We start from the raw sequence: 13,323 nt of genomic DNA, 5'->3' as shown, positions 1-13,323 counted from the left end.
GAGAGTTTTCAGATACTAAAGAAGAAACTTACAACTGCTCCAGTTTTAGTGTTACCAACAGGCCATGGTGGTTTTGTAGTCTACTCTGATGCGTCAGGAACAGGATTGAGATGCGTTCTGATGCAGCATGGGAAGGTAATAGCTTACGATTCTCGCCAACTTAAGAACCATGAGCGTAATTATCCAACTCATGATCTTGAGTTAGCAGCAGTGGTTTTTGCCTTAAAGATGTGGTGACATTACTTGTACGGGGAGACATTTGAAGTATTCACAGATCATAAAAGTCTTAAATATCTCTTTTCTCAGAAAGAGTTAAACATGCGGCAACGGCGATGGTTGGAATTTATAAAAGATTATGATTTTTCAATTTCCTATCATCCTGGAAGAGCAAATGTTGTAGCTGACTCTTTAAGTCGCAAAACCAAGGGTACACTGTCCAGTTTAGTGAGTAAACAGTGGAACTTAATCAAGGCATTTATTGAATGGAAGCCTTGTGAGGGCGATAAAGGAAACATCAGATTATCAAATCTAGTGGTTCTTCTTGAGATCCTTACTAGAATTATTGATGGTCAGAAGGAGGATCCACAATACAAGAAGTTTAGATTATTAGCTCAACAAGGAAACTCACAATTTACCTTGAAAGAGGATGAAAGTATTTGGATGAAAAAGCGACTTTGGGTTCCTAGCAATCTCGAGTTGAAAGAAAAACTGTTAGAAGAAGCACATAAAACTAAGTACACCATACACCCTGGGAGTACGAAAATGTTTAAAGATTTACAAAGAGGGTATTGGTGGAATGGTATGAAACGTGAGGTTGCAAGTTATGTCTTAAAGTGTCTGACTTGTCAGCAGGTCAAGATGGAACATCAGAAACCTGGAGGAATGATGCAGCAACTGGAGATTCCTCAATGGAAGTGGGAAGAGATCACTATAGATTTTGTGGTGGGTTTGCCCAAAACACGAAAACAACATGATGCTATTTGGGTAATAGTGAACCGACTTACAAAATCAACTCATTTTCTACCCATAAGGATCGCCCAATCTTTGGAGAGTCTAGCAGATCTATATATTCGAGAGGTTGTTCGGTTACATGGGGTACCTGTATCAATCATATTGGATCGTGACTCAAGGTTCACTTCTCGGTTTTGGAGTCAGTTACAACAGGCTTTGGGTACCAAGTTGAAGCTGAGTACTGCCTTTCATTCCCAAACCGATGGTCAATCAGAAAGGACTATTCAAACGCTCGAAGACATGTTGCGAGCATGTATGCTGGATTGGAAGGGCGAATGGGATAGGCATGTGGTTTTGGCTGAGTATGCTTACAATAATAGTTACCATGCAAGTATTGATATGGCTCCTTTTGAAGCTTTGTATGGAAGGCCTTGCAGATCACTGATTTATTGGGATGCAGTGGGTGAGCGTTCTTTAGAACCACCAATCGTAATACAACATTATACTCAGCAGGTCAAAATGATTCGAGATAGATTAACATCCGCTCAGAGTCGTCAAAAGAGTTATGCTGATCAGAGGCGTCGAGAACTTACTTTTGGTGTGGGAGATCAGGTTTGTGTGAAAATATCGCCCACAAAAAGTGTGTTTCGATTTGGTAAGAAGGGAAAATTAAGTCCGAGATATGTGGGACCCTTCGAGATTCTGGAACGGATTGGAGAAACAGCATATCGAGTCACTTTACCTCCCCAGTATATGCAAATACATAATGTGTTTCATGTTTTAATGTTGCGAAAATATCTACATGATCCGTCTCATGTCATTCAGTATGAGGATGTGAATATAAAGGAAGACCTGACAATGAACGAAAAGCCGGTGGAAATACTGAAAAGAAGCGAGCGAGCCTTACGATCTAAAGTCATTCCTTTTGTTAAGGTGAGGTGGCAACATCATGGTATAGAGGAAAGCACGTGGGAGCCTGAAGCTAGTATGAAGGAGAAGTATCCCAATCTGTTCGACTAAAGTTTCAGTTTTTTTTCCAGGTAAATTTCGGGGACGAAATTCTTTTTTTAGGGGGTAAGGATGTAATAACTCCGAAAAATAGAGAGATTTGGGTCTTGGGTCCCTTCAATGGATCCAAATGGAATAGGCAATAAGGTACGAATAGTATGAGTTGGGTCGAATTCATTGTGGACCCAAATGGATCCACTTAAGAATTTATCGGTTTGAATGGGTTCATAACCTATTATACACCCGGATCCACTTTGGAGTAGATCCGGTACTGTGGGTTATCGGGTTCGGACCCGGACCCGTTCCCCTTTTAATGAAAATTTGAGCATAAGAATTGTGCCTAGGGCACGATTCTTGCCTAAGGGTGCATATAACAGAGATCGGGGGAGGGGAGGGGTTACAGTCTGGTAACCGATTCTCCAAGGGGCATCGGAGACGAGGGGAGGGTCGCCGATATAAAGGAGGTAGGTGGAGAGGGTTGAGCTCTCATGCACCTCTCCTTCCGTATTTTTTTCCCACCTCTTGCCTCTCATTCCTCGTTCCTTTACAGCATCAGAGAGCAGCAAGAAACGCGATCTTGGAGGTACCTGAGCTCGGTCGTCAGCCTTGTTCTTCTTCATCCATCGCAGGAAAAGAAAGGTAGGATTTCTATCCCTGATTGTGTTGGGTATGGATTGAATCGAGTTGGGGTTGGGTCGGTCCAGGGAAACCCCAATTTAGTGGGCACGTATGAGCTTGCCAAGCTGTTCTTGGTTGTTGGAAATTCCAACGCTGTGGCTTGGGGTTTCCTATAAGGGTAAAGATAGTAGTTGGAGGGGGAATATGGTTTCGTGCCTAGCCCTAAACAAGAAATCCCCAAATCGAATCGATTTGGAGGTCTTCTTGATTTACCCTAACACGGCAATACCTAATCCCCAAATCAAATTGGATTGGGGGTGCCGATTCTTGTTTACCTTTCTTGGTGCGATCAAAGAAAAAAATTAAAAAGGGGTTGACTGACTAAGCCTTAAATCTTTAATTTATAACATTTTGGGCATTCGGTTGGATCTTATTCACTTTCTTATTAGGATTTGTTTTTCTTTTATCTGTCAGACTGATTTTCTTGCTCATGGTTGATTTGTGGTAAATAGCATTTTCTTGCATCTGATCCTAATCTATAATTGTTAAGTTGCATTGTTCAGTTAACTTCAAATGAGTAACCAGTGGTATTAATAAGCCACTATATATGTATTTTTTTTCCTTTCGTTTCATCTGTTGTTCTTGAGAATCCAAAAGTAATGATAGTTTTAAATATCGGCAGGGCTTTGTGAAAGGTATATATATTTATATATATTATAAACTGCACCAGCAACCTTCTTGATTGACCTGTTGTATGGGCATCATGCTAACACAGACTGTTTGATATTGTTCTGGCATTTTTGTTCTATGCATGATTGTATTGAATCCTTTATTTTTGATTTGCTGAAGATGTTGATTCCCTATTGACATACAAGGGTAGTTCCAGAATGAGTTTCTTTTCCTATCCATTAGTGGCTAATTCTGTCAGTTTATCTTAGCCGTAGGTAGTGAATCATGTCATTCCATGAGTGACCTGCATATTGGTACATTTGGAGCCATTATTACTTCTCATCTTAAATGGTTTATGATTGATTATTAAATTTGGCTGAAGAAGTAACCCTTGCCAATTGTGCTATCTGTTTTATTTGGAAATTTGTTTGATACGCTACTGCACCCCTATGTATGAAATGTTATATTTCTGAACTAATTCAGTGTTCAACTGCATTCTATATTGAACAAGTGTCACCACAAAGTAGTTTACTATAAATTTCAGAGTAGCTTAATTGTTATTTTTGAAAAGATATCTAGTTAGAAACAAATTTGTTAGAACAAACTCTCAAGGTACATGATACTTCTGTTAACAAAGCAATTGGGTCACATTGATCAGATGGATACATATGATAGGTACTCATGTTTAGTATATGGTGAACAATGAGCATATCACATGACAAGGAAATTGGGTCTTCATGTTTGAGTGTGTGTGTATTACTAAGAATGGGTTAATGTTATGGCAATGATTAGAAGTTATGGAAATGTTCTAAACTTTGGGAAAATAACTAAATTAATGAAACCCAATTACTCAGTTGAGACCTACCTTGGAGAGGATGGGTGGTACAAGACTTCGAGGACTTGTGTTTGGTGTCGAGCGTGAAGTGGCTCGTGGGTCCCCATCCTCGGAGTTAGGGACCAGGACTACGTATGTGTCCTAGGTGGTAGTCTAACGTCTTCTGCAGAAGTTAGGCATGCATCCTGATTTGAGTTGAGCCCTTGAGAGATTCTCTCGGCTATTGGTCGCTCCCTTGGGGATTCAGTCTCTGTTAGAATGTTCGGGTTAATAAAATTACCAATAATAATATACCCCCGAACATTCTCTTCTGAGATGGTCACCTGTGCCCGTGTGTACCCACGGGATAAGATAATTAAACATCATTCAGAAGAGTTAGGTGTCAAGACTAGTGGAGACACTAGAGAGATATATGTAAGTTGTATTTCAGATGCTTTTTACTATTAACTTGTAAATTAGTGAAATTCTTAACTTGGTGAATGCGAGGTAATTAAATTGTTATCTGAAAGTGTACATGTTAATACATTGATTGTGGCATACCTCACATGCTTATTAGTGTGGCATAGTTGTTATTGTTATATAACTGCTAACCTGCTCATGTACATGAATTTAGATCTTTGTTATATAGTGTTTACCTGTCTTGATACGCACTAAAACTCAACCATGACACTCATACCACACACTCGATTCACGATATACTTGCACTATCAGTACAGAATTCCTGCTTAGACGTGGTAGTCTAATTCCTATTCTATTTTAACATTTTCAGGTCCTGAGTAGTCACCACAAGCGGTTACAGGAGAGGTTTCGACATCTGTTTGATCTACTGGTTCCCTGGCCAACTTGTAACTGATATACCATCAGGGATTCGTTCTTTATAAATATACTTTTGTAAAGTTCATGAACTAAAGTGAAATAAAAAATGTGTCGATTGGCTGAAGATCTTTTTACCTGTATCGCTTCATTCATTTAACCATGAGTTATAAAATGATTCTGCTGTAAAAAAAAAATCCCAGTGTTTCTGGTTTAAGTTTTTGGGGCGTTATACGGACCGATAGAACTGATCCTCTGGGAGTCGGGTTCTATCATGTGGTATCAGAGCAGACGTTCCCAGGAAGCCACACCCACCAATCGGACTGCACTGAGCAATGCAGCAAGGGCCCACGCCCTTCTCGGTTTTCGTGCAGTGATTTCGATGTTTGTACAACCTTCTCAATTTTTGTGCCACATTTCGGTACCTGTACATTTCTTCGATTCTCAAACTTTTAAATTAAATTTTGAATCATTAGAATCTGACATCTAGTAACCCCGAGACGACTTCCAGAAGTCAGACCAAATTTTTGCTTGTTCTCAGGAAGGATCGGTAGAGGCCGGAATATAAGTCCGGTTTTCAAAAAATCATCTTGGTGATTTGACAACCCTAAAAATCCCTAAAAAATTACCCTAGTTAGCAATAGTTGTCTTAAATTTAACCCAATTTATAGATCGGAAAAATCAGATCCCGATTTGTAGATATCGTTATTTTACCTAACCCTGTCAGAAACTGCAACTAGATCCAGACCAGTTTCCGACCAACTACTTCCAAAAATCCCATAAGCTAGGTACCATAATCAAAAATCCTAAAAATTTAACTGTAACAACATAAACCTGTTATAAGTTTGTGACTTGGAGTAATTGGAGTAGTTTTTCATTGGTTTGTGACTTTGTATTTTATTTTTGAAATACATTTTTATAAGTTTAATTATCTTATAATTGATTATCAATGATTTGAAATTATAGGTGCATACAAAACGAAGGAATAGACTTGAAAAAGAGAAGATGAATGCATTGGTTTTTGTAATGTACAATATGAAATTAAGAGAGAGAAATATGAGGAGGAGGAGGGCTGCCAAAGACCCTATATGTCTAGATCATATAGACTCAGATGATAAGTGGATTGTGGAGAAGGAATATCCACTATTGCCTAGTGATCCCAATTGGTTGGAGGATTCATGGTTGGATCCGAACTTCGACATAAATGCTATTGAGCATGTGCCTATTGAAAAAGTCACTTCACCTCATGATTCACAAAGTGGTTCTAGGCAAGCCAGGTCTTCAAGAGATCGAGGTAAAGCTATATTCCTTTTACCTTGCTATGAATATAAATGTATTTTTGTAATTACATAACATAAGTATTTAATACATGATTTTTTATTGAAGGAAAAAGAAAAGAAAAAGAAGTTACCGAAGACGTGGAGGAAGAAAGTGTAGATGATGAAGAGTCAGAGAATGAAGATGAAGGAGAACTTATTTATATGGATTCCTCATATGATAACATTGAGGACTTAGATATTGATGATGACGAGACACAAGAAGAGCCTAGGCCCTAATTCATATCATAGAGCTATGGCCATTTATATGTTAATGCTAATATGTATTTTGTTGTTAATGTTAATTTTTTATTCAATGAATGCTCATATTTTATTTCTTAGATACTTACATAGATCAAGTTGTTGCATTAATGTTATTTTTACATGTTAATCTCATATTTTTTTCATATTTTTTTGAGATTTTTTATTTCTTGTTGGTTGTTGCTTCATCAACAAAGCATTTCTTATTTATTTATAATTTTAGATAATTTTATAATTTTTTTAAGTTTAAAAAAAATTGAGGCTTACGCTTTGCGCCACGAGGCTTACGCCTCGCCTCAGATTTTGGTGGAACGCCTCGCTATGCCTCAACGCTTTTCACAACACTGGGTGTGAGTATTTTTTTGTAGCTTATTCATAGCTTATCTTCTTCTCCTTTTGTATACGATAAATATGTTTCTATAATTTAGTTTTTCTTCAATGAAATTTATTAAGTTATACCTCTAAATTTGGTTCACGGTTCGTGTGTGTGACTGCTCACTGAGGGAAAGATTTTGCCCCCTCACCCGTTCACCCGTTCCCGCTCATCGCCGGCCAGTCGGGAACGTATTTCTTCCTTCCAGTCATGTCATCGCCATCCACCTCATTTTTCAAACCCGCAAGGCCCTGTTCCTTCATGAGCTTGGATCTGCGCTCCACTAGGTCCTAACCGATAGAACTGATCCTCTAGGAGTCAGGTTCTATCACTATTCATGGCACCTCTCATTCACTAATATTCAAAGCATGGATGGTGTTCTTGCTTCTGAAATTTGAATGGCAAAACAAGCATGGAAGAACTAGTTTGTTTCTTCCTAAAATGTTAGTTAAAAGGTTCACTGGAACTTTCTTAACAAGTCATGATCTTTCATGGAAGAACCTACAAAAAACTTAGAAAAAAACTATTTTTAATTACTTTTCATAGCAAAATGTTATTTCAAGTTGGCTCTGAAAAATGAGTACAGATAATTGCAACAGTTAATACTTCAAGGAAGAGAAAACTAAGAATAAGCTCACTGTGTGGGTGTCGGTATGTTGCTGCTATCTCACAAAGTCATCAATTGAGTTCTCTTAAGAAACTTATTGGAGGCCTCCAGATTGACACAAGTTCAGAGCGTCTTCATATTTCTACCTAGGATATAGTTCAACTTTTTTCTCAAACCATTCGCATGGTGTTGATAGAGGCTTTTCCCAACCACTTTTGCCACAACTTCACATGCAGCATTTGATGAATCAAATAACATGAACAAAACATTTGGCAAATAAATGTTTGGGTTGCTCACCATCGATAACTCAAAAAATGTTTTTCAGTCCATATTTTCCCTCTATAATAGACATAAAATAGTGGTTTTACCAATGTCATTCATACTAAGCAATCAACAAACAAAAATGCTGAAATCTAAATAACAAGGCATGCCTTTGATATCTCGTCTCCCCGCCGAAACTGAACATCTGCTGGATTGAGTTCATACTCTGGAACCTCATGAGGATTAGATACTGCCATAGGTGTTTTCCTGGTTTTCTGATAATTCACGGTTAATCAAACATTATGATTCTTGAAAAAAATTAAAACTAGGCATCGTACAAATAAGCCTAACATATTAAACTAAAAGTGGTAATAGAATCATACATACAGGAACTTTAGCTCCACGAGCCTTCAGAATGTTGTAGACCTCTACATTTCCATAGTATTTAGAATCAATAGCAGCCTGCCACCACATATGCCATCATCACTGGGGGCGTATGGAAACATAAGAACGCTTGAATCATATGATTCTGTCGGCATATATGTCTGTGGCAAACTATCAGCAGCCAAACATGAAAAATGCATGATGTTCAACTCTATAACATTTTGTCTGTTCACAGAGGACCATGGGATGATTTCTCCAATTGAATGGACAACATCTTGTCGTCGAGAACTTCCAAATTTAACACCACAAAAGCAAATTTTCTCAAGAAATTTCCGATCAAGAAGTTGAATTTGTTTCATTTTATGGATATTTTTCAAAAGAATATATGTGAAAGCTAAAAGAAAAGGAAAGATGGAAATTCTTCAAAATTTTCAAAGATAAATTAATATTTAGGAGAGAACAGTGGAATTCAAAACAATCGGAAGAAAATTTCGGGTATATTTCACAGGAATTGCCCCTCGTGGCTGATGGTTTAACGTATCAAACACAAAAGTTTTTGGTCAATTAGAATCCCATAAGAATATGAAAAGTATTCCTGGAAAAACATGGAAGATTGCTAATAGGCCTATCGGAGATGCATATATTAGCAGAACTTGGATCCAAAATACCAAGTAGAAACTTTCAGACTGCTTTGAAAAGAAAAACATGGAAGAAGAAGGAAACTAAAACGGAACAAGTTACCCCACTACTTACCGTACTACCCCACCTATCACGGGCATCAATATTGGCCCTCCGGCTCAGCAGAAGCTTCACAACATTAACATGACCTTCACAGGCAGCAATATGAAGAGCCGTCCTACCATCCAAATCAATGCTGTTAACATCCACCCCTTCATTCAACAATTCTTCCACACCCTTTTCATCTCCTTTACAAGCCAAGAAAAGCAACTGAATTGTCGAATCCAAGTTCTCTGGCACTGTCAACTTCTCCTCAAGTATGTTTCGCTTGTTCGGGTCCAACGATGACTGCCGTCCAAAGCTGAACTTCAACGCATTCCTCTTCGGATCTAAAGAAGACTGTCGCCTGAAACTGAAAGCTCTCATGCTTCGAGCCCTCAATGATCCGGTTGAAAGTTGGCGCGAGATACCTCGCTTCAACTGTGCAGCAATTTCCATTCCCGGATCTGTAAATGGAAACCCCACACTCTTCAAATAAAGATACTGCAATCTACATATTCACCAGTCTGAATATGCAAGAGTAAGAAAGATGTTTATTCCACATTTTAGAAAATTCAGGTTCGTGAAGACATGTCCATTAATAGAAAACAAGAGAGGATCGGCTTAGGAGGGGCACGGCGAGAAAGAAGAACGATTGAAGAAGCTATCCGGTTGAGCAGGATATTGCAACCTGAACTCGTTTTATACCGAGGTGCCAAATTCAAATCCCTCGCAAACAAAGCCGTTGAATGAGGGGGGTCTAGCGGAGACAGCAGAGCGAGAACGAAAGCGAGACCTCGGAACGGAATTGGGGGCTTTCCCGATCGGGATCAGGCCTCCGGCGTTTGGGCAAAGGAACACGAGCGGCGTTAGGGCTTTCCGGAGAGCCTCTGATCCCTGGGGGGAGGAGAAGAGGCCTAAGGAGAGGAGAGACGCCGAGGCCTAAGGAGAGGACACGCGAAGAGAAGAAGAGGGAGCGCGGCTCTTGCGGGAACGATTGCCCGCCCCGAAGGCCCCATTTTATATTTTATAGGGTGCCCGGGTCCTAAGCAGGCCCGCAATATTGGGAAGAGTCCGTGCAGTGTACGGGCGGCCTCTGAATATCGGAAGCAGGTTATATGTTTTCTCTCTCCCCTAAGGAGAGGGGTTAGTTACATGTTGTGTTGGGGGGTCTCAATAAGACCCACTTATTTAAGCATGTGTGTCTCGTATCCTCATGTTTGTCAGCATTAATTAGCATTGGAGCTTGATGCGATTGCAAAGACTTAAGTACTTTCTCCTTCGTTGGTGCCAAAAAAAAATGACGATTCTAGAAAAGGAGTAGTTGTAAAGACTTAAGTGCCCCGAAAATGATTATTTAAGACTCAGTCTCTGCACTGCAGGATTATCCGAGAAAGAAATCTCTTTTGGAGGAGGCCATGAACATCAACTCTCTCACTCTCACTCTCTCTTCTCTTTCTGCTTCTATGCACATCCAGCAGAAGATCCTACATTGCTCCATCAAGCACCGACTGACCTGCACATTGACTGTTGTGGAGCCTGATTCAGAGTTTTTACCCTTACAGGAGAAGGGTTTGGGGGCTCCTCCCAGCGTGGGTAGCATCATTCAACTAAATAAGTTGTAGATCCCAATTCAAAGTTTTTACCTTTATAGGAGAGGGGTATGGAGGCTCCTCCCAGCGTGGGTAGCATCATTCAACTTGAAGAGTTGTGGAGTCTGATTCAGAGTTTTTACTCTTACAGAACGGGGGTCTGAGGGCTCCTTCCAGCGTGGGTAGCATCATTCAACTTGATGAGTTACGAAGCTTGATTCAGAGTTTTTGCCCTTATAGAAGGAGGGTTTGGGGGTTCCTCCCAGCGTGGATAGCATTATTCAACTTGATTCGTTGTGGAGCCTGATTCAGAGTTTTTTCCCTTATAGGATAGGGGTTTGGGGGCTCCTCCCAGCGTGGGTAGCGTCGTTCAACTTGATTCGTTGTGGAGCCTGATTTAGAGTTTTTGCCCTTACAGGAAGTGGGTCCGGGGGCTCTCCCGGCACGGGTCCCGGGTGTCGTGGTCAAAAAATGCATATGGTGTCGTGATGAGAAAGACATGTGTTTGTTCCAAGCAAGGTTGAAAGAAATCAATAGAAAATCCAACAAGAAGCATGTCAGAATCAAGATATGGATGTCAAGCGAGAATGATGTTGTGCAACTCAAATAACACAGAATAATAGGGGTATGGTTTTTAGTTAAAATGGGGAATAAAATAACAATAGAAATCGCTGAAAATTTACAAGAATAAACTAGACTTAATAACGAAGACACCATTTTTTACGGATTTGGAATATGGCCTTCGATTAGGGAGATATGGCTCTCACAAGTTGGTCTTAATTCGGGTAGCAATTTACAACGATTTGCTTACTGAATAACACTACAAATCGCTATAGTGATTTGCGGAAGACACTACAAATCGCTATAGTGAGATCCAACAACACTATAAATCGTTGTGGGGCTCGTTGGAGACCCAAAAACACTATAAATCGCTATAGTGATTTGCGGAAGACACTACAAATCGTTGTTGAAAAGCCGGTTAACACTATAAATCGTTGTGGGGCTCGTTGGAGACCCGAAAATACTATAAATCGATGTAGGAAAGCCCGATAATACTATCATTGTTGTTGGAAGACCCCAAAAAAATTTGGTCCGGGGGGCGTTGCCCCCCCAACCCCCGCCTGCTGACCGCGCAGCGGGATCCGCGACGAGGGGGAGCCCCCGAACCCTCCTCTTATAAGGGCAAAAACTCTAAATCAGACTCCACAACTCATCAAGTTGAATGATGTTACCCACGCTGGGAGGAGCCCACAAACCCTCTCCTGTAAGGGCAAAAACTATGAATGAGGCTCCACAACTCATCAAGTTGAATGATGCTACAGTTAGTGTGCAGGTGAGTCGGTGTTTGATGGAGCAATGTAGGATCGTCTGTTGGATGTGCACAGAAGTAGAGATAGAGAGTGAGAGGGTTGATGTTCATGGCCTTCTCTAGGGGGAACTCTTTGTCTCTCTTGATTTCTTCTTTAGAGAGAGATAGAGGGTTTTACAGTGTTTTACGGAGAAGGAAGAAGAAGAAGATGACGATGAAAAGTTCAAACAAACATTTATGATGGCTCAGGTTTGTTTCGTCGGATGACCATCGGATCATCGACTCACCATCAGATCATCGGCTCACCATCGTTTCGTCGGATCACCATCGACGAAACGATTAAGATTCGTTTCGCTGTGTAGACTTTGAAGAGTCAACATCATCCTCAACTTTCTGGATGGAGGACATGTTTATCCTTTTTTTGAACTGTTTGTTTTTTCTTTTTTGAATGAAGAGCATTTTTGTTATTTTCTCAAACCATCGCTTTATGAGAAGAATAGCAAGAAAGGGTACTTAAGTCTTTGCAACCACACCAGACTCCAATGCTAAGTGATGTCAACATACACGGGAATATGAGCCCATGTGCTTGTATACGCAGTGCTCATTCAGACCCCCGAACACAGACGTGGGATTCAATGAATCATCGGGGGAGAACATACACCACCCTCTCCTCTGATTGGTTCGAGGCGAATGGCCACGTAGGGCTCTTTGGGTCCGAGTGTTAGCGAACCGATCCGGACTCGAAGTTGGATGGAGCCACGATCACACTTTGAGTGTGTGTTTGCACCTGGACGCCCTCCATCGGCTTTTGGGCCCATGTGATGGCACCTGATCCTAGCTTGGTGGGTGGAGGTGGGGAACAGGCCAAGGGGGAGAAATGTTGATCATTGACCTCACACACTTTGACGTTCATGGATTTTGAACTCGCGACATCCCATCGATTTTCACTTGCCAACCTAGCTAGATGAACATGGTTCCTGATTTATTTGTCCAATTGAAATCTAACAAAACAAAAAATATAGACGACATAAAATTTGCTTTATATGAAAATAAAAAAAAAATTGCACCTCAAAAGGGTAGTTCAATAAAAAAAATGTAAAGCATATAGGGATGACAGTGGACCCCAAGGAAGCAGGGATCTGTCTCAACCAACCCATTTGGGGCGGGGATGGAAAACATGAAGAACATGATACGAGGAATGAACCGAGAATGAAGGTGAAAATAAATACTGGTGCAGAGATGGACTTACATTTTTCCTCACCCCGCCTTGTTTTGTCCCTGATCCCCGTTATTAAAATAACTAAAATACTTTTTAGTTATTTAATAAAATTACATAAAACTCTTATATATATTCCTCTAACTAAATTTCTAATCTTAAACCTACAACCACCCTTTGGGCTTCTTCGGTTTTCCTTTCTCTCCTTCTAATCGTTGCGGTCGATGCTCATCATGTTGCTTTGTGCAACAACTCAGTCTCTCCTCCTCCTTCTATCAAACACAACGATAGAAGATAAGGACGATAAATTTGGTGAGATGTAGGGCCCGGATGGAGACGAAGACGATAAATCTTAGACAGGGCAGCGGTGGAGGTCTAAAGCCACCCCATCAC

At 40.4% G+C, this 13,323-nt stretch overlaps 1 protein-coding gene across 2 annotated transcripts in view; it reads right to left on the bottom strand.

Annotated features, from left to right (window-relative positions):
* LOC149829884 (integrin-linked protein kinase 1-like) overlaps nucleotides 1-9,757 on the bottom strand; it is a 106,437-nt gene extending 96,680 nt beyond the window's left edge. For both annotated transcript variants that reach the window (XR_016433759.1, XM_090016134.1), the window contains exons 1-4: nucleotides 9,505-9,757; nucleotides 8,850-9,280; nucleotides 8,100-8,174; nucleotides 7,883-7,987 (exon numbers count right to left, since the gene is read on the bottom strand). Coding sequence is in view for 1 of the 2 variants with exons in the window: in XM_090016134.1 (XP_089872260.1) it covers nucleotides 7,883-7,987; nucleotides 8,100-8,174; nucleotides 8,850-9,272 (603 nt within the window). In the remaining variant the exon portion in view is untranslated. The remainder of the gene's footprint in view (nucleotides 1-7,882; nucleotides 7,988-8,099; nucleotides 8,175-8,849; nucleotides 9,281-9,504) is intronic.
* Nucleotides 9,758-13,323: the final 3,566 nt, after the last annotated feature.

This window comes from Nuphar pumila, chromosome 8 (assembly GCF_984573655.1).
Source record: "Nuphar pumila chromosome 8, dmNupPumi1.hap1.1, whole genome shotgun sequence".
Classification (NCBI taxonomy): Eukaryota; Viridiplantae; Streptophyta; class Magnoliopsida; order Nymphaeales; family Nymphaeaceae; genus Nuphar; species Nuphar pumila.
The sequence above is the reverse complement of the archived record's forward strand: the minus strand, read 5'-3'. Positions and strand labels throughout refer to the sequence as shown.